Below are 26,542 nucleotides of genomic sequence, written 5' to 3' on the forward strand. Positions count from 1 at the left end.
TTTCAGTACACCATGTCAATCTTTGCGACCCCATACTTAACGATTATTTTCCCCATTCTGGTTGAATGACAGCAGACTCAGAGGCAACTGTCCAAGTGTCACAGCAGGAAGAAGTGGAGCTTAGATAAGAACACAGGTCTGGCTGCCAATTCTTGCCCCTCCCAAAGACTTCTTCGAGTTTATCAAAGTTAACTGCTGTCCTGGTAAGGCTTCAAGAGAACTGCAATCTTGAGCTGATAATTTGCATTTCACAGATTTGCAGACTGTTTGCCCCCTTTTCCAACAGTTTCCCTTTTTCACACAAAGACACCCTCCAGGGCACTTTCTTACAGAGACTCAAAGTCCGCTAAGAGCATTTCCTGTCTCAGGTGCAGGGAAATGAGCATCATGTGCTCAGTCTGGCTGCGGTGCCCAAGAGTTAAGAGTCTTCCAAGTTGTCTGTTGTCCAGACTCATCATCCTCATTGTGGTAAAGCACAGGCCAGGAAGACAAGGAGCAGGTGCATCTGTGGAAGGAAACAGAAAGCCATCTGGTCCTTAGGGAAAGAAAGGGTGTTTTCAATTCTTCCTCTGGGCCCAGGGCTAAGGTGCTAAAGAAGTTCCTTAAATATTGTGTAAGAGTTGGGGAAATTAAGAGCATGAGAGAAAAACTGACTCACAGGTCACAAAGTAAGTTACTGCCAGGTTTAGAATCTTACATCAGGTTTCATGAATCTTTTGGTTTTGCTGCTACACTATGTATGAGCTCTCATTTCTAAGGCCAAAACCCCAAGTAGTACTAACATAGCTCAATTCTCACAAATTTATAAGAGCAGATAAAATCAAATGTTGAGATCCTGATGGCATGTCTCCTATCTCCTTTCATGACGAGTTTTAGTCACATTCCTTAGTCCCTCTTACTCAAACTACATTGGCAAAAGTAAGAAAGCCTTTTGGAACGGGGAATGCGTACCCAGGAATGTAACAAACATTCGGGGTTATTGCTCGGTGATTATGCAAAACCAGTACCTTTCCTCCTCCAGTAAGAATACTCGGTCCCCAGCCTGTAACCCCACATCATTCACTGGGACTCTCTGAAGAGCCACTGGCACAGCCACCCCTTCTCTCCTCTGAAGCACATTCCTACTGGCGGCTACGGTGCGGAAAAGAAGTAAAGCTTGAACAGGAAAACTGCAGGCTGCCTCCAGAGGACAAACGAGGTTCATTTTAATCTACAGCTTCTCCATACAGCTGACTCAGCTAATTCTGCAGTCTGACCCCGGAGTCCCAAACAAGCCAAGCTTCGCTTCCTGTCAGGCTCGGAGTCGTTGGTGTATACGGGACTCCACTGCAGTCTAACTAGAACACAATGCTTCTTCCCTGGGATTAGGAAAACTCCCATCTTGAGACTGGTCTATTCGATCAAACACTTGGCTCTGTAGGACTGTCCCAAGCCAAGGAAAATGAGAGGAGTTGAATGACGACAGAAATCTTTATTAAAATGTGTTTCTTTCAGTAATATGTTAGCATACGTACAATATACACACATACATCTGTACACTCTTTGACACACCTCACGGATTGCCACTTTCAGTTTAACCAATAAATTAAAACTAAAACAAGGAGGGAAGGGGTTGGGGGGTGGGACGAAGGGCAAAAATTTCCATGTTTTATCTGGTAAGAAATAGCAAATTTCTCAGAATTTCCCTGGGGAAAACCTGTGACCAGAGAATATTTGAAATAAAATACATAAATTCCCGCCCACCACCCCCCCCCCCCCCAACAAAAAAATTCCAAAAGATGCAGTTACAAGTGTGCTTCTCAGAACAGGAGCATTCATTCCACTTCATACTCTGCCTTCTGCACCTTCTGGCTTCAAGACAGTCTTCCCCTCGGCGGGGGCAGAGAGGTTCATATGGGCACTTGGGCTCGGTGCACCTTGGGCTCTGGGAGTGGAGGGGCAGGCTGCCGTCTGGGAGCGAGGGGAGCCACACTCATCCGAGGTGATGTCCGGCACATCGTCCGACTGCGTGTCAGAGCTCTCCAGGTCACTGCGGATGCTCTCGGGCTGGGCCAGGCTGATGTCCCAAGGCTTGCCGGCCAGGCAGTCTTTCTGTTCACAGCTTTGGTGTCTGCAGGGGGGGTCCTCTTCATTGCCGCCACTGCCGCCACCGCCACCACCTTCTTGTTCATTCTCTGCCATCTGGGCGTGAACGTGGAGTGAGTCCTCTGTGCTGCTTCCACTCACCAGCTGGTAGTGGCTTGGTTTGGCTTCAATGTCCACTTGGATCTCCATATTGTTGCATTCTCTGTGGAGACAAAATCCACTTTGCTGAGTCACGTACGGGTCATGCTATACCTGTTGGTACAAGCAGTTTGTGGGTTCAGAATTAGAAAGTCTGAAACACAGGTAGTCAGGAGACGAGAGCTCACTCTCGGCAAACGTAAAACTTTAACCTAACTCTCAAGTGAGATGTGAAGAACTAGATCTCTTTCGATGATTAAAAACACATACGCACCTCTGCCAATTTCTTTATACAACTACAAAAGAGCTTTCAAAATTCAGCTAAGGGTCGGACCCTCACACTATCTTACTCAAAACATGAAAGTGAAAGGAGATTCATAGTGTTTTGCTATTGTGTCACAATTGGAAGGAACCAGAACCCCTCCAGCAGGGGGTGCTGCAATCACACCATGTCAGTTACACCAGTTCCTCAAAAATAAAGAGAAATAGGCAACGGGAGTCACATCAAGCAATGAGCAACATGAGAGCAGAAACCACAGACCCACAGACATCAGTGAACAGCAACCTAGCTCCTTAAGTTTCATGTGAATAATTATACAATAGCCAAAAAAGACCCAAAAAAGGGGAGGGGGGGGAAGGAAGAAAAGGGAGAAAGAAAGAAATCTCTAAAAATCAAGTGCTAACAAGAAGAATCAATCAAGAGATCTCAGACACTCCTATACCAAGAACCTGCCGGGTGAACTCAAAGGGCACACACGATACATCCCATCCGATAGCACACGCAGCCCTAACAGGAGGCGTTGAGCTTCTGAAGGCCTATACCCAACTACAAACTCCAACCTCTCCTGGGCATCTCTGACTGTTCACATACCTGTCCTGTGGGTTGTAGGAACTGATTATGGAACCGGCCATAGCACGAGTGCTTGCGTTGTCACTAATTGCACCAAGACTGGCTGTGTCTTTAGGGAAAATTTCCTTTTGGACATCGGCTTGAACTTCTAACCTGTGTAAAGAGGGGACGTTCACGTTAATATGAGACCTGGGTATTCTGAGACAGTCTGCTTCCTGGCACACATCTCTTCTATTATTCTCTTGCAAACTGAGTTGATCTGATCTTCTCCAATTGTCAAATAGCTCAGATAGATGCCCACATATTTTCTCTCTTGAATACCTATTGAAATCGTCCCCTCCTTTCTATCCCCATTGCTACTACTTAACTTTAGGTGCTCAACATCTCCTCCTTGGAAAACTGCAGTTGGGTTCTCTCTCCAGCAGCCCTAAGTCCAAGTCCAACACCTTCCAGATCAGTGCCAATGTGGACAAAGACCCGATCACTCTAACAGTCCTCTCTTGGTTCTCTACTGCCAACAGGCATTTAAAGTCTTCCCGATCTGCCTCCAAGCTCTCTCTCCAGTTTCGTCTCTCACCACAGTCCTAAATCATAATCACTCTGAATTCTTTCTTTCCTTACACACCTATATACATTGTATACTCCATGACTTTGCACATACCATTCCCTCACTCTGGAAGTTTCCTTTCTTTATGTGACAAACTCATATGCAGTCCTTAACAACAACGGAGGTATCATCTCCCCTCATTCTCCCAGCAAACCAGTCATTTCCTGTTAAGTGCTCCCATAGCACCTACCTACTTATTAAATCAATTCGTGCATCTCTCCTCCAATCATCTGTGAGCTCCGAAAAAAGGAGAGACCACATCTCATTTACATTACGTCTTGCACATGGGAACTCAAACACTTAGCTATCAAATTACCTCCAGGCGATGAGACTGAAGGACACAGAGGATCCGATCTCCCACAAGAGCAGCAAGCTTCCCCGATTGTGTCTCAAAGCTGAGAACCCATAACCATTTCCCTTCTTGGCTGGAACACCAGTTTGCAGTTCACCTTAAGTATTTCCTCTTAATAGGTTTCACAGTCAAACCCACCTGACTCATGCACTTCCTATAAAAGGCTTTCACAGAACTGGAACAGCTAGACTGGTTAAGCAGCAGTTTCAGCAAGTCAGTCTCCAATTATGTCTGTCTGCTTCTTTACAAGGGTGATGGTTTTAAGAAAGCCCAGCAGTGAATTCTCTGGCATGTGGGGGCGGGATCCCCTAACAAGAGACGGCCAGAGTCATGAGATACAGACAGGTCAGCAGCAGCCTTCAGCTGCACATTTGAGCAACCACCATCCTGCTGCCTATGCCTTGCTCTGTAGCTCCGGCCTCAGATACCCTCAAGCATGTGCCACGGCCCAAGAGAACGAGGCGTCAGATCACAGACCTGGGTTCTAGTTTTGGCTCTTCCACAGATTCGGAGAATTGGAAGAGACTTTTCACAACACCATCCATTAGGTGCTTCCCAGATGCCAGCTTGTACAGTGACTGCTAGAATCACCTGGGGAGCCTTTTCCAAACATAGATCCCCAGGTTCCACTCCAGGAGATTCAATTTATTCATTTGGGATAGGGCCCTGAAGTCTATTTTTAAGAGGCTCCCAGGTGACTGACAGGTACTCAGGTGTGGGATCCAATCCATCTGTCATCTGTTGCTTGACTCCTTAGCCAAAAGGCCTAATAGCCAAATGGCCATCTGGTCTTACTTTAAATAGTTCCAGGGATAGGCAGCTCAGTATTTTCAAGGTTATCCAATCCAATCCTTCTTTGGATTTTTATATAGATTTTCCCTATAATCTCTATAAAGAAACAAAATTAGTTTCCCTCTAACTTCTGCTAAGTTGCCTTAATCTACCTCTTGGCATGAGTCAGAATCCTTTCTTCCAACTCAAGGTCCTTCAGCTATCTGAAGGCAATAATTTCTCCTACCTCCTCGCCTTGTTTTGCCCTATCCACGGGTCTCCCTTCTCCAGTGCGCTCAACTCACTGCTTCTCATGTGACATCTGTTATGCTTCTCTGAATATGTTCTGGCTTATCTCACTGGTAAAATAACTGAGCAGGTCAAAACGTTTTTAGTCATAAAGTTTTACATAGTCTCAACGCATGTTCATAGAATTGATTTTCCTTATCTATCAAATAGGAATAAGAAGGTAATAAGGATCACAACACCAATAAGCCAACAACATACAGCATGAATGCTGTTCAACTGAAAGTCAGTGACAAGCCTAACAGGGAGTGCACTTTAGTGACTGCCACGAAAACGTGTGCTTTCCCTTCCAGAAGCAGGCAGCTTAATGTAGGAGAGGGAAGATCTGAAGTCAGGATTACTCTTTACGTGGAGTTGCTATGGTGCAGTGGGAAGAACACCAAACTTTCCGTAATTCACTTAACATTTCTGAGCCCATTTTCTCATTGTGAAGTTAAAAACACAAACCCCCCCGGCTCCACTGGTGATTACATCAAATGAGATGATATATGAGATGTGCCCAGCACAGAGAAATGACTCAAAACAGGTATTTTACTTCTTATGATTCCAACTGGTTCTGTCAGAAATTATCTGTTTGCTTACCTGCTATATTTTCCCTTGCCACTGGAAAGAATGCCACCACTCAGCGTGCCCCCTGAGAGGGCTGCAAAGCTGGCTGTTTCGCTGTATGGACCCTGCATAACACTAAGTCCATCGGTAGGGCTTCCACTGGTGCTCAATACACTAGTCAGACCTTCAATGCTGCTCTCCCCAATGCTGGGGTTCTTAAGGGCTCTCCAGGCATCTGCCACTGGGGAAGGAACAAAATATCTCAATTGAAGATAACACGGCATCAAAACAGAGTCTGTTATTTTCCTGTAATGACTCTTCAGAGTGGAGAGCATTCATGTAGAAGAATACTCGTATGTCCACTTAATGAACAGCTACTACATGCAGCCACTACATGTCAAATGCTTGAACATATGTTAATATTTAATCTTCCCAATAACTCGGCAATAACAGGCCCAATTTCAGCTGAGGAAGTGAAATCTTAGAAGTAAATGACTTGTCCCATTCATGGCTGGTCACACAAAACTACACTTCGGATTCTAAGTCCACTATTATACCACAGATGCCATCTAATCAAACATGAAGATTTCAAAATATGTTCAGGTCACGTGCTGAGACTAGTAGGAAGCTTAAAAAACTTGTGGGACTCTCTGTGCCCTAGCTTAGTTAATATGGTAAAGCAAAAACATCAAAGTAGAAGTTGGGGGGGTGGGGAGGCGGGGAAGAAGTCGAAAGACTTGCTCTAGTCCCAGCTCTGCAGAAGCTTTTAAACCCATTTAACAGATGTTGAGACAAAAGCTTAAAGAAGTTCCCATTAAATGCGGATGATAATAGCCCTTGCCTTCCCTATTCAGAGAGCTGCTATAAAAACCAGATGAGATAATAACTGTGTAAAGTCCTCTGAAAATTATAAAGTACTGTGCAGGTATAAGACTTTATTATAATCACTACTATTACCAGCATACTTGGAGTTACTTGGAATCCTACTAGTTTGTACCTGCCACACAGAGCCAAGTACCAGAGGAATTAACCTAATAACTCTGGAACAAAGAAATGAAAAGCTAAAAATACTTTACCCCCTACAAAGCTCATTACCCAAAGTAATCCAATGACAATCTCTCTGTAAAATGTACAGAATTCTACAGATTTTTATCTTCCGTCCCATAAATTTAAAGGGAAATTAAAATTCTCCCTTTACCTGTGATTGGACCATCATCTTCATCAAACTCAATTTTCACCCCCTTTCCATTGGCTGTGCTAACTCCACAGCCGCCTCCACGACAGAGAGAAATGGGCACAACCCCATAGACATAAGCCAGCATAATGGGGACACCAATACCTGGGGGAGGAGAAGGAAACAAGTCAGCAGGCCATCAGGTTTCAACCGTCCTAAATTTTCCTTTCCAGCCTGAGCACAGACAAACCACTTTATAAAGGGCCACAGAAAGAGATGGCTTATCCTAAAAAGGTAGGTGGGACTAAGAGACGATGACCGGACTTGGAATTAGGCCTGGATTAGAATCCTGGCTCCAAATTACTAGCTGTATAACCTCGGACATATCTTCCCAGGGTTGTCACTGACCACAAGAAAAGTATGTACAGTGCCCAGCACAGTGAGTACACGTTGCTTTCATTTTCCCTCTTCTACTCACTGCTGACATGCTAATCCAAGAAACAATCAATAATCAAACATTAAATAAGTGGGGGCTTAGAATCCCCGCCCCTGCAGAGTGTTAATTCCAAAATCTTACTGCTGTGTGAGGCAGAATGGCTTAGTTAAGAGCACAGGCTCTGAAGTCAGACTGCCTTGATTCATGTCCCAGCTAAGTGACCTGGGGCAAATTACTGCACCTTTCTATTACAATTGTGCTGCTGTGAGGATCAAATGAATTAATACATGCAAAACACTCAGAACTGCTCCTGGCACATGGAGAGCTGTAATAAATGTTACTTATAATAGTCTTATTCTAGAACAAACCCTCATGCCTCTTAAAATACTATGAGGCATTAAGCAAATCAAAATAAAAGTAATTTTATTTTGTGGGTTCCCTGGCAAGTGGAGAGGAAAGGTGAAAAACTAGGTCTTAAAGTGATATCCTTTAATTCAAACTTTTCTATGTGCCAGATGGAGTTCTAAGCACTAATTTAAGAATGAAAGATCCCAAAGTGTGACAATTTAGTGCAGCTGATAATCACAATGATAGCGCCTAAAACAGTTAACTCCCAAGGTGGGTTTGGCATAGAATGTAGGAGCCTCCGAGGTGGAGCATCTGGCCAGCTGGCTAAACTGCTATAGTTGGAAAGCGAGGGGGGGCGGGGGGCGGCTAAAGAAAAGAGAGGGAGGGAAGGAGAAGAGTTGTGGTCTCGGCTAGCTTACCCACACTAACTGCAGCAATGACTGGGGATGCAATGACTGACAAAGTCACTCCTCCTGTGATAGCCAAATTCCTCTTGTGTTTGGAGGTTTTCCTTCCCTCATATCTGCTGTGAATCTAAGAAGAAGAAATAAAATTCAGGTCAGCAGGTTAGGATATCAATCTTTTTGCTAGGGTGAAAAAAGACAAGTGAATATTCTATCTGTATTAAAATATATCCCCCACCCACCAAGAGGCCATCTTACTCCAATTTGAACCTAACTCAGACCAGGGTGACATAAAGTAATACAGAAAAAGTTAATCCAAGAAGAGACAAAATAACTCAGAAGAGTGAGGAAAAGTATTTCACCTTTAAGTCACCGAGACAAACCAGGCCCAGGATGCTAATAAGAACTTCCAGATCTCTTGGGGTTTATGAAAATCCATTTAAGAAATTAAGGTTATTTTTATCCAAGAACCAGCTGGTTTTCAGGAAGCTCTGAAATATAAGCTCCTCCCTATTTCCTTCAAACCTTTACCAGCAAACCTGGGGATGGAACATACATAGAACTCAGCATGTCTTACCTTCCTGCCAACATAAACAGGAATGCCGATGACCATGGCAGGAATGGCAATGCCAGCAATGAGGGATATCCCCACTGGAGCACCAATCAGTGTGCCCAGCTGCCAAAGAATTTTCTTCTTACGGCTCCACGGCTTCTTGCCCCAGAATGTGCAGCCAGAGGGGCTGCAGAGGAAACATGCTGAAGTTAATGGTAATATTACAAATGCAGCTATTGTCACCAGAGGGCTTACTAAGAGCAAGAGCCTTCTTTTTCAACAGGAATGATTAATAGTTACAAGAGGTTACAGGAAATGAATATATCATATGAGGGGGAGCAAAAGACAAGGTCAGATTACTAGAGCTCTGGGCCCTTTACTTTTTGTAAAGGTATGCTTCCAGACTTGAAACCTCTTTCCTTTCTTTTCTGTTGAACTCTGTCCTCCTTAACCTATCAACACTGATTCCGCTTCCTTGACTGATATACTACTTGGGATCCTGAACAACCTACACACTCAATATCGCATCCAAAAGCACTGTGCCCGGCAGCTAATAAACACTGATTTGCATAGTTTTCTTGGCATCTGTCCTACCCATATCCAATAGATAGTGTAAACTATGTTTCTGGGAAAGGATATAAAAAGACTTTGTCACACCCTTTATGTCAGTTTCATATTCCGAGTTTGGCTACTTTTATACCCAATCCTTATGTGTTCAACCATTTTTGCTCACTCCCTTTGTCCCGTCTTCTTGACCAGACAGGATAAGCAATTTTGAAAGTAGGGATCATGTCTTACACACTCGTGTCACTGATAATCGGTATAGTGTCAGTACTCAATGTCTGCCATATTGGAAATGAAAATGCTTCATGCACACAATGAATGTTAAGTTGGTAAATATTAACTCCTTCAGGACAATATTTTAGTATTCAGCCTGAATCCTTTAGAATCCTTTAGGAAGTCATTACATGTAAGAAACTGTAAAAAGGTAAGTCCAACCTTAATAAACTTATGCAGTTTAGCAAAATTAGACTTGTATATGAAGCAAAAATAGTGATGTTTATTAAGAAACATTTAACGAATGCCAATATAGAAGAATGAGGCAGAAAAAGCTGGGGAAGGCATCACAGACAAAATGGCATTTAAGTGACCTCTGAAAGGTGAATAAAAACTGAACAGGTTGAGATAAAAAGAGGTTGCTGGGAGGGCGATGTGATCAGAAAGCATTCTGAGCAGAGGCAAGAACATAAACAATTATGAAAGAACATGAACAATAAGACAGCACAGAGCAGACACAGGGAACAGCAAGCCCAGGTTACCTGTAATATATAGCATGTATAAAAGCAACATGGAAAAAGCGAGAAAATTAGATGATGACCAAATTGTGGAAAGACTTAAAGCCATGCTAGGGAAACTGAACTCTATCTGGAAGGTAATGAAAACAGTCCCTGGAAATTGCTGAACTCGAAAAAAACATGGTCACAGAAGTACTTCAGAAGAACTTTTTATAGCTTCCTTACTCTGTAATGCGAGGACAGACAACTATGTCTCTTTGACCTCCTTTTTCCCCTCAATCAGTAAAAGAACAAGATTATAAAGCAATGGACACATTTGCCTTCTCACCTGAGGTAATGCAAGTCTGAGATCTCTTTCATACAAAGCCAACAGAATTCACAGCCACACACTGCACAGGTCATATGATTACAGCTTCCATCATTCATCTTGATAATGTAAGCACTGCATCGTGGGCATGGCTTGATGTCATCTGCTAAGAGGGGAAGGAAAATCGGGTAGAAAAATATCCCTAGTTAAACCTAGTTTGATTTATTATTCCTAGGAATATATATAAAAAGTGAGGAGGTGGGGCGCCTGGGTGGCGCAGTCGGTTAAGCGTCCGACTTCAGCCAGGTCACGATCTCGCGGTCTGTGAGTTCGAGCCCCGCGTCAGGCTCTGGGCTGATGGCTCGGAGCCTGGAGCCTGTTTCCGATTCTGTGTCTCCCTCTCTCTCTGCCCCTCCCCCGTTCATGCTCTGTCTCTCTCTGTCCCAAAAATAAATAAAAAATGTTGAAAAAAAAAAAATTAAAAAAAAAAAAAAAAAAGTGAGGAGGTAGTCAAAAACTCTCAACTAAGAATTCCAAATTGTGCAACCCACTTCACTGGAAGGCTGGCTATGTCTAGACCTCAGGAATTTTCATAAAATGGATCCTGTCTCATATTGAGCTGCCTATCCCCCAAACTGGCATCTTACACAGCACTTAAGCCACACTCTGAGCAAGAATACTTCCCAAGAGAGAAAGATCATTCCAAGAAAAATGAAATTTCATCAGCCAATAGGCTGGCAGAATTCAAAGCAGAGTCCTGCAGGAGGAACAGTCTGCAAAAAAACTTTAGCTCAAGAAACTCGTTTCTCAGTCTCAGTAAGTATCATTGCGATTTGCTGTTAACACAACCCACAGACCCTTCCCATGATACTTTCAAATTCAAAACCTAAATATAAGTGGGTATGCTATGTAGCACACACCTAGTAATTTTCACAGCAAGCTAGGAACTATCCTATTAAAATGACAATTTAGGAGATTATGCTGTGCCAGGAAAAAGTAAATGGTAAAATCTTTCCTACCAGCCTCTCCCAAATGACATCAGTGAAATAAAATACATTTATAAAAGGTAATAAACCCAGTGAAATTTTTAAGTAGGTTTACTCTGACTTGCCAAGGTTCCTCCTTTTAAGGTTAATCATTAATCCATACTAATATTATTTCCTTTCATTAACTCTGTACCCTACTTCCAAAAGCAGTGGTGCATTTAAAGCTGGTAGGAAAATAATAGAGGTTTAATACTAATTAAATGTCTTTCTGCTTACAATGAAGGTTTCGAAAAAGTCCTTAGCAGAAGGACCTAATTACTTTCCAATATGAGACGTATTACTAAGAAGGTAGAAACTACAGGGGCGCCTGGGTGGCTCAAGTCGGTTGAGCGTCTGACTTCTGCTCATGTCACGATCTTGTGGTTCATGAGTTCAAGCCCCGCGTCGGGCTCTGTGCTGACAGCTCAGAGCCTGGAGCCTGTTTCGGATTCTGTGTCTCCTTCTCTCTCTGCCCCTCTCCCACTTGTATTCTGTCTCTCTGTCTCTCAAAAATAAATAAATGTAAAAAAAAAAAAATTTAGAAGGTAGAAACTAGAGAATTCAATTTTGTTGCATTCCAATTTTACCAATTTATAGGTTGGAAAACCTATAGTTATCAGAGAGAGAAGCTACGTATCAAATACAACGTTGAAGGTATTACCAAATATGTTCTGCTCTCTGATCCCAGGAAACACTTGGTTATACATTAAGATAATCTCTGCTCGCTTTAGGCTCATGTTATGAAATATCAAATAAAGAGAAAAATGAGAAAATGCCAACTTATACCTGGTCCAGATTCTTGCCCATAACTGAGACCTGAAGTGTGCTTGGTCCGTACTCGCAAAGTCTGTGCCCTCTGCTGACGGGCCATATCGCATGTCTGATTTGGATGCCATATTTGCTTGCAGTGGTAGCAGAACTCCGTTTGGCAGCCTTCCCTCTCACAGGTCAGCTTTGGGCAGCTGGCACAGCCATAGGCAATAACAGCATAACTGGGTAAGGACACAGGAAGAGGGATCAGTAAGGTAAGAAAGATCGGAACAAGACAGACATTATTCATCAGTGTCAGTGGGGTAACACTGACTCTCCTCGTCACTACACATGATATAGAGAGAAAAGAGTTCACATGTAACACATGACATATACACACAAGCATGCCGAACAAACTGTAAAACATATTCTGTGTGAGAAAGTAAATTTCTTCTTGAGATTCTAAAAAAACACAAATCACTTATTTGTGAAAAAATAGGGGAAAATACCATAGGTAGCCTGAATTCTAGCACATATTCAGTCACAGTTCAAGCTGCTTTAAAAGCAGTTTCCCACAGCAAGTTTCATAAATTACAGGGTACAAAACTATATCCTTTTGATGGTTTACTATATTTAGAGAGATTAGAATTTGTTTACATTAAAGGACAGAACATTTGTAAAACAAGCTATAGCAAAAACTAAAGTATACTTTTTTATTTTTAAGTTCCACAGTGAAGCTGGTCTGACCACACACAGCCTGAGACAAGAGCCACAGATGGATTCATGACCAGTTTCTCCTATTGAAAGCTCATTTTATCTTTCAAACTTTTTTTTTTTTTTTTTTTTTTTTTTTACTCAAATCTATACCTTGAAATATCTACTTCCTTGACAGGCTCCAGAGTCCAAGAATATCATTCTTCTACCTTACTAATTAATACAGAATAAGGTTATTATCTCCCTCTCCTTCCTTCTCTCTTCTGATACACATTCTGAGTAAAGATGGGCAATTCAGAATCTATCTGCACCAACATCAACTGTTTCTTATAATTCATGTTTATTTTCCAAGAATTCTGTCTCACAATCCAAAATATTAACAGGTCAATGACTATAGGCTTAGGTGTTGCCATTGGGCTTTGCTGTCCCCTATTCCATTTTCTCCTCCAATTGCCAAAGACCTTAAACAACTTTTATGGAAGGCTAATAAAAGTTTTCTTGGGTTTCTTCTACTGTTTATTTGAATGTACATTAGATGTTCATAACAGCAACTTAAGTTCTCAGGTTTATTATAGATTCTGCAAGTTGATTTGAGAATGGCATTGAAGGTATTGATGACATATCATCTATGTTACATAATATAGTCTGTATTAAATCTCTTCTCAGAAACAGCAAAGGGGTCAATGTATGAATGCAAATGATTCATATCCTGTAGGAGTTCTGAGCAAATTTACCCCACCTCGCTGCAAAATAACTACTACAGATAAACAATGTTTCTCCTGAAGAAAGTGACTTCCTTACTATTCTGGGTTATAGGAAAGGTACTGGATGGCCTCTGAAAAGTAGTCAACTTCTGATGATACAAATTACACAGTCAGGAAGCCTTGATCATTTCCTGATCCATTCCTACCTCACATGGTGGGAGTAAATATTTATTAACAGAATCTTTTATTTTTTCTTTAAAGGACATTTGACAAGATTGATAATGTCAATTTTGGGTGTAGAATTTGGTTCTAAGGAAGTAAAATAACCCCAAATACTCACGAACACACAGCAATCTATTACCATGACACAGAATTACTCAGGGCACGAGACTTGGCATTCCTGTTTTTGGGCGCCTGGTCTGGGCTCCTTGTCCCTGACTCATACTGCATGACACTGAGCTAATTTAAATCTCCAAGCCTTAACCTCTACCCCAAAAATGGAGGTATAGGTGCTTGCCACATTTAAGTGGAACTACACATACTCTTAAACTGCATTTGAGATCTTGCCCTGAAAGGTATGATATAAAAATACAGCACATTTTATCCTACTTCATAGCCTTTGCATAATCTACTCCTTCTGCCTAGAAATGTTCTTTCCTTTCTTCTTCTTGCCCTGGCAAATACTTTATCCATTTAAGAACCAGCTCAAATTTCATCTCCCTATAAAATCCACTTAATCTCTTTAGGCGGCTGGTTGCCTACTTTATGTCTATGTACGATTATTTCATATTACTTATCACATTATGTTCTAATTATTTGTTTATACATATGCTTCCCCAACCAGACTAGACTCAAGGAAAAGTATCATCCTTTTTTTTTTAATCTTCAGGGTATAGTATACTGGTTCATGCTTAAAATGCTTGTGTTCAACGAATGATAGAGACCCTCTCCTGCTTAAGTTCTTTACTTTCCCCAGGCCATTCTAACTCTTCTCATGGACCATTACTCTGTCCTAAAGCAATCTTTAAACTTTACCCATGTATCTACTGGTTTATTATATGCCAGGTACTATAACTTAGTCCTAAAACTTTGTCTAAGCCCATTTTAGGAGTAAACTCCTAAATTCTGAATAAGGTAATCTTCTTCCACAGGTAGTTGAAAAAAACTTCATCCTTGAGACCAAATCCACCTTGATGATCTTGTTCTTTCTCTTCCATGTCCCACACTGGAGCCTCTCTCCCACCCTGCTCTTAGAGTAACCAAGCACTCAGGCTTGCTAATTAGAAGCTAGATGGGGGGTGGGGAGGGAGAAGCAGCAGCTAAATAGGTGTTGGAAATTACATGCTGCTAAGAAAACAGACGTATCCTTCTCCCTCCCCTTAATTTCATACAAATTTACCAATTTTATTCACTTCCTAAGTCTTCAGAAATATGTGTGACAGGCCAGACCACAGTATTACCTAACTTCAGCCCTGGAGAAAAAAAAATCCCATTATTATTTGATTACGTTCCACATACCCTAGTAGTTAAAGAAATGTGTTCCTATATTATGTCTGCACTTTGTAGCTCCAGGCCATGTAACTTCATTTACAAATGGACCCTGAGCATGTGTAAGGGTAGCAGATATGCACCAAGTTGTCATGAGCTGTACTCTTACTATCTCTCCCCCCTCTATTCCCACCCCCTTGGTTCAAACTCATGTCACCTCTTGGCCAGACAACTCTAAGAGTCTACTATCTAGTCTCCTTATTCTCCACTCCAATCCAAATTCCAATTCCAGAAAGTTATCTATCATGATGTTACTCTTTTACTTAAAATCCTTCAACGAGGGGCGCCTGGGTGGCTCAGTCGGTTGAGCGTCCGACTTCAGCTCAGGTCACGATCTCACGGTCCGTGAGTTCGAGCCCCGCGTCGGGCTCTGGGCTGATGGCTCAGAGCCTGGAGCCTGCTTCTGATTCTGTGTCTCCCTCTCTCTCTGCCCCTCCCCCGTTCATGCTCTGTCTCTCTCTGTCTCAAAAATAAATAAACGTTAAAAAAAAAAATTAAAAAAAAAAAAAATCCTTCAACGAAAAAAAGTCTTTCAAACCTAAACTTTGCACGGCTTAGATAGGGCTATCAACTTGAATCCAGTCTATATTTTCAGACTGATCTCTAGTTACTTTCCAGATCATGCTCTCCATATTGTGCATCCAGAAGCTGACCAAACTAGCCTCCAGACTTAGCACTGCATTTTTATACCTCTATGTATTTGCTCATAACCCTCTGATTTAAGATGCTTTTTTCTCTACTTGCATCTTTATTTGCCTTGTAGGAATTACTACTCCTACTCTTCAAGGCCCAGATCAAATATTACCTGCTCTGCGAAGTCTTTTTTTTAATAAAACATTTTTAATGTTTATATATATTTTGAGAGAGAGAGAGCACAAGCAGGGGAGGGGCAGAGAGAGAGGAAGACAGAGGATCTGAAGCAGGTTTCACACTATCAACACAGAGCCTGATGTGGGGCTCAAACCCATGAACTGTAAGATCATGACCTGAGCCGAAGTCAGATGCTTAACTGAGTCAGCCACCTAGGCACCCCTTTCTTGACACCCTCATACAAAATCTTTCATCTATCCTCTAAGAGGATTTGTATTTTCTTTAGGATGTATTACACTGCATTTTCTTTCTTTCTTCTTCCTTTCTTCCTTTTCCTTTTTTTCCTCTTTCTTTCTATCTCTCTACCTACCTACCTACTTACCTATCATCCCTTCTAACAGGCCAAACTCCCTATCAAGAGGACCATGTCTAAGTCCTTTTTGTAATACCCAATATTTACCTAAGGTTCAACACTTTATAATTCTCAAAAGTGTCTACTTAATGACCATCTGTCCTCTTCTTACCCTCCCCCTCATTATCTGCTTCTCTTCCAAAAACTGTGCTATTCATTATCTTTATCTATCTTCAACTATCTAAATTCAATATCCCATTCTTCTGAGATCTAACTGAAAAATTTTGTTCGCAGTGTTATGGAAAAAGTTGGAATACAGATATCCTAGTCTAGAGGAGCTCTTAATCTATTCAGAGTACAAGATTCACTGTTAAATAAGGACACTAACAGAAGACAGAGTAGCTGTTAAAGGAGTTTCCTGTTGGTCTAAGTTTGGGGAAATTACACCAGATTGAAGATTTACACTGTTTATTAGCATTAGCAAAATTTACAGTGTATATTAGCATGTTTAAAGGGTCCAGAAAGCTCAGAAATGTTTTTGTTTTTTTTTTTTTTTTTTTTTGCTCAAGCCAGTATTTCCCAAGCTTATTTGATCACAAAACGTTTTCCTTTCCAGTAATACGTATAATATACATTGGAAAATACTGTTGTAGGTGAAAAACAGAAAATAACATGAAAAGATGGTAGAAGACTATAATGAGGCTTGCATTATAAGGGTAGATCATATAAATAATCACTTCTTAAAGACATAAGAAGTCATCTTATATGTCAGGTATGAACAGGTTTTTTTTTTTTTTTTTTTTTTAAGTTTATTTATTTTGAGAGAGACAGAGATAGTGTGACTGGGAGAGGGGCAGAGAGAAAGGGAGACAGAGAATCCCAAGCAGGCTCTGTGCTGGCAGCACAGAGCCCAATTTGGGGCTCAAACCCATGAAACCTTGAGATCATGACCTGAGTCGAAACCGAGAGTCAGATACTTAACCGACTGAGCCACCCAGGCGCCCCAGGTATGAACAGTTCTAAGCAGGGGAGTGATATAAGATGTTCCACTTTAGAATGAGTACTTTGGCAAATATGGGAAAGATATATGGAGCTGGAGGATGATGCAGATGGACAAGCGAGGGATGGGGGGCTTAAGAGGCTTAAGAGACTTAAGAGTTGTGAAATAGAAGGTACAGACATCAATTAAGAGAAAACATCCAGATCAACTTTATCTCAATTTTTTACATGTCATACCAGAAAGACACACACACACACACACACACACACACACACACACAGACCAAAAGAGAGAGATAAAAGATGTCCAGGAAGGTTGCAGAGAGGAAAAGAAAATCCTCCCTCATTGACTGAGAATTTTGTCTTGCTCACAATTGTGCTAGAGATGAACAGAAGGTTCCTATTTACAGGATGGTCCAGTCCAGTTCTCCAGGAAGACCAACAGCTGACACTACCTGTTGGGGTCAGGTAGGAGGGGGGACTGAGAGAGAACCAGCAATGAGAGGCTGGAGTGGTGGACCTGCACAAAGAATTTAGGTCAAGACAGCCTTATCTCCTATTCATTCGTACAGAAGGTCTGCTGTTGTACACCAGGAATTTTCTTTGCCTCCTCTGCTCACCCCTCAGTCTTCCGGAGATTCTGAAAGGGTTTGAAGACTGGCAACACAGTACTTGACAGGAAAACATTATATATTTACATGAGGTGGGGGTTTCTGAAAAGACCTCATGCTTAAGCAGAGACTCTAAGCAGTTATAATCAACTGCACCACTTATTAGCACTGAGACATTGAAGCCCACACTTAAACTTCTCTGGGCTGGTTTCTCCTCTATAAAATAAATTTACCATAAAGAACTATAAAAAGATCAGTTATTTGTATTTTGAGTTAATTTTACCTATTAGAAAGTATGTTTTAAATGTACTTGGTAATGCTGTACTTAATAATATTAAATAATAATGTAAATGTTTCCCCACTGAAACTGGTCCTCTTATTTATGATTAAAATAAAATCATATTCAAGTATGGGAAAAGAAAAATTCATGACTCTTTGCTCTGCTCTACAAATACCTTGTAAACAAATAATTTTTAAGGTTTATTTATTTAAGTAATCTCCACAACCCACAAGGGGCTCGAACTCATGACCCCAAGAGTCACACGCTCTTCAGACTGAAGTCAGCCAGGCGCCCCGTAAACAAATAATCTTTTAATATACAGTGTTCTCATTATAATCACAGTGAACCTAACGATCAGAACTCTGTAAGATCAATTACATGCCTCCTTCAAATACACACACATATACACACACAGAGCAAAGGGAGGACTTGATAAATCTGGCTGCAAGAAGTTGATTTATGAGTAAAGGTGGTCAGGTTCAAGAAGAGAACTGGGGATTATGCTTCTCTAACTGCTCATCAAGAATTTTAACAGACATAGAAGAATAGAACCATTTGATTGAAACAAAACAAAATAAGCTATTTTTCTCCTGGCATTAAAAAGAGGTGGTGGGGCACCTGGGTGGCTCAGTCAGTTAAGTGGCTGCCTGACTCTTGATTTCGGCTCAGGTCATGATCTCACCGTTTGTGAGTTCAAGCCCTGCATTGGGCTCTGTGCTCACTGCACAGAGCCTGCTTTGGATCCTCTGTCTCCCTCCTTCTGCCCTTTTCCCGCTGATGCTCTCTCTCTCTCAAAAATAAATAAACGTTAAAAAAATATTTTTTTTAATAAATTAAAATAAAAAGAGGTGGCAAAATCATTGGCCACATCCCCAGGGAACTCAGACACTTGTTTGGGAAGTGACAGAATTTTTTTTTTTTTTTAATTTTGTTTTAACATTTATTTATTTTTGAGACAGAGAGAGACAGAGCATGAACGGGGGGAGGGCCAGAGAGAGAGGGAGACACAGAATCTGAAGCAGGCTGCAGGCTTTGAGCTGTCAGCACAGAGCCTGATGCGGGGCTGGAACTCACGGACCGTGAGATCGTGACCCGAGCGAAGTCAGACGCTCAACCGGCTGAGCCACACAGGCGCCCCGGGAAGTGACAGAATTTTAAAGTTACTCTCTATTTATCTAACACCTCCAACTGCACACCTCAAAACACTTTGTAAACATTAATTAATAAGCCTCTCAAGTCAGGAAAGGATTAGGCCTATTTCAGGTAAGAAAAAGCAGATAAGTGGCTCTTCACAAAAAGAATCAGAAGAGAAACTAGATTTTAGCATCCTTGGCTCTTTCAATGTTGTCCTTAGGCTACAACATTTGACAAAATGATCCAAACAGTAGCATCCCCAATAATGCCAACAATCTCATGCTTTTAAAAAGAAAAAAGCTAAGAGGAAAGAATATTGGCCTTGGTTGGAGTTAAGTGTTTCAAGCTTGGTTCCACCACCCACTAGTTATATGACCCTCAACAAGTCACTCAATTTATTTAAATTTCATTTTTCTCATCTGTAAAACTAGATCAAATCTATCTTACAATGTTGTAAGAATCAAATTCAATTATGTATGCCTGGCACATGTATACTCAGCTGCCAGCTTGCTTGCTTTCTCCAAACTCTACCTTCTTTAAACCCACACATAACACACTTAAAAATATAGTTATATAATTTTTATAATTCTCTTAACTAATTAAAAAAACTCTGGATGATACTAATCCAATACTTGGCTGAAATAAGAAATGGTCTTAATTCCTTAATAGCTTTCAGTAAAGGCTTACAGTTTACCATCAAGATGGTAAGTTAATTCCTGTCCATTTTTATTGATGTGAGCAAAGACAGTGACCGATTTCATAGAATAACAAAAAGGGAGTTTTTCCAGAAAGATAGTCAGTGATGCCACATTTCTCAGTTAAAATTCAAGGAAACACATTTCAAAAAAGTAGTTTAATATACTATTCCAAAATTAACCATGCAATGCTCTCCTAATGTTCTTTTAGTTCAGAAGATAGATCAACAGTATGTATGATGCCTGCATATCATATGTATATTAACCTCTAAAGGCCATTAAGATCACCAGACCACCAGAAATAAGAGCCTACAAGGTTCCCTCCGACACTTATTAATTGAAAGCGAAAGTGATCTACCATAGACAAACACCATACCTCTGACTACAACCCTTCAAAGTAATTTAGAAACTCCATCTCAGTGAGGTTAAATAACACACCCATCTCTAAACAAGTCTGGCAAAATAGAAAGAAGTTAACTCTTCTAGACACTCTTAAGACAGCTTCTTTTGGAGGAGACAAATAGCATCGGGGAAATCTTAAAACAGCCTTGATGTACAGGCTACAATTAAAAGCCCTTCTTAACTCCTTTGAAGCAAAGGACCATGCAGCTTTTTACTGGCATTACATTCACACACTGCAAGGAGTCCCTAGCATCTTTTTGCCCCCAAAGCATAATACACAAGAATAAAATGATCTGCCCAAGGTCACAGAATTGGTAAATGGCACAGTCTGACTCCCAACCACTTAGATAAGCTCTTCTTTGCTGCATGCAACCATTCATGGTTTGTACTGACAGTATCACACAGATTTTTTTTTCAAGAGGGGGGGAGGGTGGTCTCCACTGAATACTTTAGATAGCAAAATCTGCTGGAATTCTGTCCCTGTAAAGACTGCATATTTTCTCACTGATCTTAAAAATTCAGGATATACGGTGCATGAAAAAGACTGTCATCAAGAACTCACGATCAGAGGGGCCGGGTACCACATTTTCTCCTACCGTATCAACCTCTGGGCATCCTTCTTCCCAGTGCCCCGTTGCTTCTCTGGACAAAGAAAGGGCCCGTCCACCCCTCACTCTGCCCAAGGCAGCAGTGTAAAACCACAGCGGGCCTCCCAACAGCTTAGCACAGAAGGCACACGATGCCCCGGGTGCCCCAGAGCTGCCAGTGAGCTGTCCTTTCCCCCTTGGTGCCATTTCCATCACCTCCATTCCAACTTTCAGCAGCGGTGGTCAGAACACACCTTCTCCTGCAATGCTGCTAAGTCTGCCCATGGCCAAAGGGACACACCCCTCCGACTGCTGCGAGCCCCTCAGAATGATATTCTCATTCCATCCTTTGCCAGTCATTCCCTCCCAGCCCTCATTAAGGCATGCCCCCTACACCTCTGGACGGAGGGGCGTTCACCCGACCTAAAAGCCTCTCCAGGCCTCCTGACTTGATGGACAGCTCCCTTGCCCTCGAGGACCGCTCAGCCCCCACCTCAAGCCCTCGGGTAGGGCGGGGTGGTGGGTGCCGTCCCCCACGGGTCTGGGCTTGCCGATGGTGGCCGGTTACCAACCCGCCGCAGTTGCCGCCTTCTCCTTCCTCCCGCTGTTCATCCCTCTCCGCTCCCTCGGTGCTGGGCCACACACACGCACCCTGGGCGCCGCCGACCGCCTCTCCGGGCCGGCCACACGCGGGGTGGGGTCCGGTCCCCGGGCCCGGGCCCGGGTCCCCCTCCGCCGCAGCCCCTGCCCGGGCGGCCACGCCCCCGCGCTCACCCGCAGTCCGGGGCCGGGCACCAGCGGCAGTCGGGGTCCGAGGCCAGGTAGCGGCGCAGCATGAACTCCTCGTACTTGTGCATGAGCGGCGGGTCGGCGAGCAGCAGGCGGATGTCGTGCGGGTTGAGTCGCTCGCTGCACTCGGGGCAGCTGATGGGCACCCGGCTCTCGCTGATCTCCAGGCGCAGGTAGTGGCGGAGGCAGTCCCGGCACGAGCGGTGCGGGCAGCTGAGGAGACGAGGGGCCCGCTCGGGCGGCAGCCGCACCAGGCAGAGCGGGCACTCCACCTCCTCCGGGCCGGGGCCGCCGCCCTCCGCCGCCTCCTCATCGTCGAACCCGGGCCCGGCCGCCGCCGCGGCCTCCGCCTCCGCCTCGGCGGCCGGCTCGGCGGGCAGCGCCTCGGGCGGCGGGGCCTGGGCCGCGGCCGGGACCGGGGCGGGCGGCGGCGGCGCGGCCGGGGGCGGCGGCTCGGCCTGCGGCTTGGCCCGGGCGCGGCGGCCGCGGGCCGAGGCGGAGAAGACACTGTGGAAGGTGAGGCGCCGGCGCCGGCCGCCGCTGCGGCACTTGGGGTCGGGCGCGGCCGCGTGTAGAGATGTAGAGCGCGGCGACTCGGAGTCCTTCTCGGAGCCCATGGCCCCCAGAGGCCCAGGAGCGAGGGGCGCCCAGCGCCACCACTGCTCCCGCCTCAGCGCCCCCTCAACCGGCGCGGCGACCGCCGCCGCCTTGGCCGCCCTCCCCGAGGTAGAAGCCGAGCGGCCGCGTCGAAGTGATTATAAAGCCTCCGCCCCGCGCGCCGCTGCCCACTGCGCAGGCGCTTCGCTGAGACACCTCACAACCCGCACCGCCCCCCCCCCGGAGGGGGGTGGCGCTGGGCGGGGCCGAGTGGGGTGGGGCCCGGCGCGCTGGGGCGGAGCTCCGCTTCCTCCCGGTCATGGGGTTCGGGGCAGCCATCTTGAGGAGCCACACATCCAACTGCTTTTCTTGGCCCCGTTCCCCAATTCTATACCCCCTACCGCCTTCATCCTCGAGATGGGAGTTTTCGGTTTGCCTTTCCTCGCGGACAGGCTGATTGCCACTTCCAGCAAAAGATACTTAGGTTACTTCACCTGTAAAACCCGGACAGGGGTGGATCAGGTGGTGATTCCCAACTGGTCCACCTCGCAACAATTCTTCTGTCGTTTAAGTTAACAGCATTAATTAATAAAGAATATAGTCATTCATTAAGCATCTACAAAGTGGAAGCATTACTAGATAAGACAGACAGGGTGTCCTGTCCGCAAGGGATTTGCAGAATAAAGTCCGAATTCCTTAATCTAGCATTCAGTGCTCTCTGTGAGCTAATAAACTGTATTCCTAGGCCCGCCTCCCATCCTATCCTCCTGGTAGCTTGGTTACTTACAATTGCGGAAGGAGGCCCAGCGTTTCTTTCCCCCGGAGGTGTCTGTCCTCTGCTGTACGCAGGCTTCCTGGTGGGATGTGAGCATGCAACTACGACAGCGACAGCGACAGGAACAATCAGTTAGGATGAGGTTCAGTTGCAAATGACAAAAGAAAAAAAATAATAACTTACGATAGAAATTGATTTCTTTCTTCACAAAAAAGAAGTCCAAAGGTAGGCAGTTTTGAGCTGCTCTGCTACGCTCAGCGCTTGGTTTCCAATCTTAAGTTTACCTCATTGCGCTCCACCTTTGGAAGCATGCAGGAGAGAGGGGGAAAAGTGCACCCTTTTCTTTTTAAGAGACTGCGCTGGAAGCCCCACGCATTTTTGCTGGCATCTCATTGGCCAAAATAATGAGCTACGATGAGAAATGTCGCCTTTTAACTAGGCGCAATGTGCCCGGCTAAAAATAGAGGCTCTGTGATTGATAGAGAATGGTAGAATGAATTCTGGAAGGTACCAGCTGTCTTTCTCATGGGTGGCCTTTACAACCATGAGAAAGGTCCCCAGGAATAAGCCCTAAGAAACTTCAAAGTTTTGAGGTAAAACAGTGGAAGAGGAGCCAGCAAAGGAAACTGAGAAGCAGGGACTGTGAGAGGAGAAAAACCAGACAGGCGTGATGTCACAGACACCAAGATGAAATGTTTCGATTGTCTATTGTGACAACTGCTGCTGAGAAGTCAGGAAAGAAGAGAGAAGTGACCAATACCATAAGGAGGGGGCATGTTTCTCCTCAAGTAAGGAGGTTTGCTCCTGGATGGCTAAAACAACAATTAATTTCTATATATTCGTCAGAATAGGCTAGGCTCTGCTATGGTAACAAAGAACCCGAATGGCTCAATGGCTTAACCCAACAAAGGTTTATTTTTGTCACTCATGCAAAGCCTGATGTGGCTCAAGGTGCTCTCCAGCATACGGATCCTCTACTCCACTGGGTAACTCAGAGACCCAGGCCACTGCTACAACCTCAATACAAGGCTTTCAGGATTGCCTCAATAAGGGAAAGGTTGCTACATAGAAGGTAATGTACTGGCAATGAAAGACTTCAGCCTGGAAATGACACTCATTACTTCCATACAGACTCTTAACCGGACCTTGTCACACAAGCCGAATCTAACGGCAAGGCAGGCTGGGAATTGTAGGGGGGAAAGCCATGGACTATTTAGTAAGCCATATTATCAAAGCCACAGCTCCCTAGAGTTGTTTTTTACTCTGTCCTCAGTGCCAAATGTCCTGATCAGTGGCAGGGTCCCTTCAAGGAGGTGTGTGCCTGTGGTGGGGATGAAGGGTAGAGAAGAGGCTGCCTTGTTCCTTGGGTCAGATTGTGTCTGAAGGAGACAGTGACTCCTGATTCCAGGCAGACCCAGACGGCTTTTAGTTGTTTCTCCCCACACAGCTGTCAGAATCCAAGCTTGCGGAAAAGCTCAACACTGAATGTTTGCTTGTCTTGGCACTGGCGTCCAAACAAACTCTGCCTCAGCTCAAAGCTGCCACCATCAGTGCTTTGGCAGAAAGCTGACCTCTCATAAATGCCATTGAACTTTGCAATGGCCCCATTCCTTTCCTACTGGGTTTTCTTCCCTCCTGGATCCATCACCCTTGAATCGAGGGACTAAAGCAATTCCTCCTACTTTTTTTTTTTTTTTTTTTTCCTGTGTCTCCACTTGGTGGAGACTGAGTAGTGACTCAGGGGGATGGCACGAGAGAAAGAAGGATTCTTACTCATTTTTCACTCATTCAGTAAACATTTATGATTCCTTGTGCTAGGCTGTTTGTCAGGCACTAGGATCATGGAGATGAAAAACAGAGCCTAATGAGGGTTGCAGACAGGAAAGCAGGTCATTGGGATACTAGGTGACAAAGACATGGACAGGCCAGAGGAGGGCAATGGCAAGCCTTGCTCGGGGTAGTCAGGGATGGCTTTCCGAGGAAGAGCCCTTTGAGCTGGGTCTCAAATGACGAGTAGGGAGTTGACACTTGTCAGTAGGGGAAAGGGCAGAGGGAGTCTGGAGGAAAGGCATAGGAGTACAAACACAGGGTCAGTCTGACGAGTGTGGACAGCAGCGTGTGACAAGAGTGGAGAATGTCCGAAAGGATGCGAGAGAGAAGAGAGAATGGAAAGCCTCTGTGTTATGACTCCATTGGATGCAAGGAAGAGAAACCCAACATGAACTAGCTGATCCTAAAAGAGGAGGTTGACTCAGGCAATCCTTTGAGAAAAGCACTGCAGCAAAGGGGCCCAAGGACCAACTGCAGCCAGGGAACCACCTGCACTCCTCCATCATTCATCTTTGCTTCTCTGCCTGGAAGCTCCTCCCCCTCCTTCTCTTCCTCTTCCTCCTCCTTTTAACTGTGATAAAGTATACCTTACATAAAATCTACCATTTTTACCAATTTTTTTTAGTGTTCATTTTTGAGAGAGAGAGAGCGAGCATGGTGGAGGGGAAGAGAGAGAGAGGGAGACAGAGGATCTGAAGGGGGCTTCAAGATGACAGCAGAGAGCCCGATGCGGGGCTCGGACTCTCAAACCGTGAGATCATGACCTGAGCCGAAGTCGGACACTTAATGGACTAAGCCACCGAGCTGCCCTGCATTTTTACCAGTTTTCTGTGTGCAGTTAGTGACATGAAGTATATTCACGTTGTTTGTGCAACTTTTGTTACCATGCATCTCCAGAACTTTTTTATCTCTCAAACTGAAACCCTGTACCTAGTAAACAATAACCCTCTCATCTCCCTACTGTGGCTTTTCAGACCACTTTCCTCTCTAGGCTGGAACTGTGCCCAACAGCAATCCCCAGCTCATGCCTTCTAGCTCCCTCACCAGAGAGATGAGAAATTCTCTTCCCTTTGTTCCAAATCCCCAAAATCCTGCAGGAGGATTCTGACTGACCAGGCTTGGTCACATGCTCACTCACACCCTTGATCATAGGGAACAGGATGCCATGACTGATGGTTTCCACCTGGACCATATGTTAGGCCAGGGGAAGAGCAATTCTTGTTTTCAGAAGAAGGGAGGGGCCAAAAGTGACCAGGTGAAATATGAAACGTTCACCAGAGATAGGTTGGGGCCAGGTCACCAGAAGCTTTGAAGACCAGGCTGAGGACCTCAGCTTTTATTCTGTTATGCAGCGGGGCATTGTGGGAACATTTTGATCAAGGAGAGCGATATGTACAATGAGGTTGGTCTGCAAAATCAGCTCTTTCTTTTCTTGAGCCTCTATTTTTGAGCTTTCTCTTGCCTTTCAAGGTTGCTCTGAAAGGTAATTTTTATTCAGATGTCACCTGAATACCAGCTGGGCCCCAGCTCCTTCCCCTGGCCTCAGAAGTGACCCCTAGTTCTTATGACCCCTACTTTAGGCAGTCCAATCTGGGTCACCTCCTGTCTCCTGGGTTTCCTGGCCCTTTCTCCCCACCTGCTTCAATGAGTGGCCTCTCCATTCCCCTAGACGTTCTCCTGCCCCTGACCTGTCCTCCAACCCCCCAAGTCCAGTTAACTTCTAAAGTGTTTCTAGAACCTCTCTTGGCTTCAGGCCTCATTATTT

The 26,542-nt window shown here is 44.2% G+C and overlaps 1 protein-coding gene and 1 pseudogene across 3 annotated transcripts; one reads left to right on the forward strand and one right to left on the reverse strand.

Annotated features, from left to right (window-relative positions):
- On the reverse strand, window positions 1-23,610 carry RNF19B (ring finger protein 19B). 3 transcript variants are annotated; one of them, XM_042948669.1, is made up of 12 exons: window positions 23,131-23,603; window positions 22,960-23,048; window positions 21,561-22,666; window positions 11,987-12,192; window positions 10,197-10,341; window positions 8,598-8,760; window positions 8,036-8,150; window positions 6,857-6,997; window positions 5,692-5,899; window positions 3,095-3,226; window positions 1,789-2,287; window positions 1-505 (listed from the first exon to the last, which is right to left on the reverse strand). In XM_042948669.1, the coding sequence occupies exons 3-11, from the start codon at window positions 22,190-22,192 to the stop codon at window positions 1,825-1,827; spliced, it is 2,205 nt and encodes a 734-aa protein (XP_042804603.1). In that variant the 5' UTR covers window positions 22,193-22,666; window positions 22,960-23,048; window positions 23,131-23,603; the 3' UTR covers window positions 1-505; window positions 1,789-1,824. The 3 variants fall into 3 exon arrangements, with proteins under 3 accessions (XP_042804603.1, XP_042804604.1, XP_042804605.1); XM_042948670.1 differs by having other exon boundaries at window positions 10,197-10,338; window positions 23,131-23,601; XM_042948671.1 differs by lacking the exon at window positions 1-505 and having other exon boundaries at window positions 2,253-2,337; window positions 10,197-10,338; window positions 23,131-23,610.
- Window positions 22,191-26,542, forward strand: part of LOC122225845 — a 10,979-nt pseudogene continuing 6,627 nt past the window's right edge.

Source organism: Panthera leo, chromosome C1 (genome assembly GCF_018350215.1).
Source record: "Panthera leo isolate Ple1 chromosome C1, P.leo_Ple1_pat1.1, whole genome shotgun sequence".
Lineage (NCBI taxonomy): Eukaryota > Metazoa > Chordata > Mammalia > Carnivora > Felidae > Panthera > Panthera leo.

Excerpts from the sequence above, each read along its gene's own strand:
- RNF19B (XM_042948669.1), bottom strand. The coding sequence starts at position 22,192 with ATGGGCTCCGAGAAGGACTCCGAGTCGCCGCGCTCTACATCTCTACAC. Across the intron at positions 10,342-11,986 it reads TGGGCAAGAATCTGGACCAG|CAGATGACATCAAGCCATGC; the intron begins GTATAAGTTGGC and ends TTCCCCTCTTAG. Across the intron at positions 2,288-3,094 it reads TCCTACAACCCACAGGACAG|AGAATGCAACAATATGGAGA; the intron begins GTATGTGAACAG and ends TTGTCTCCACAG.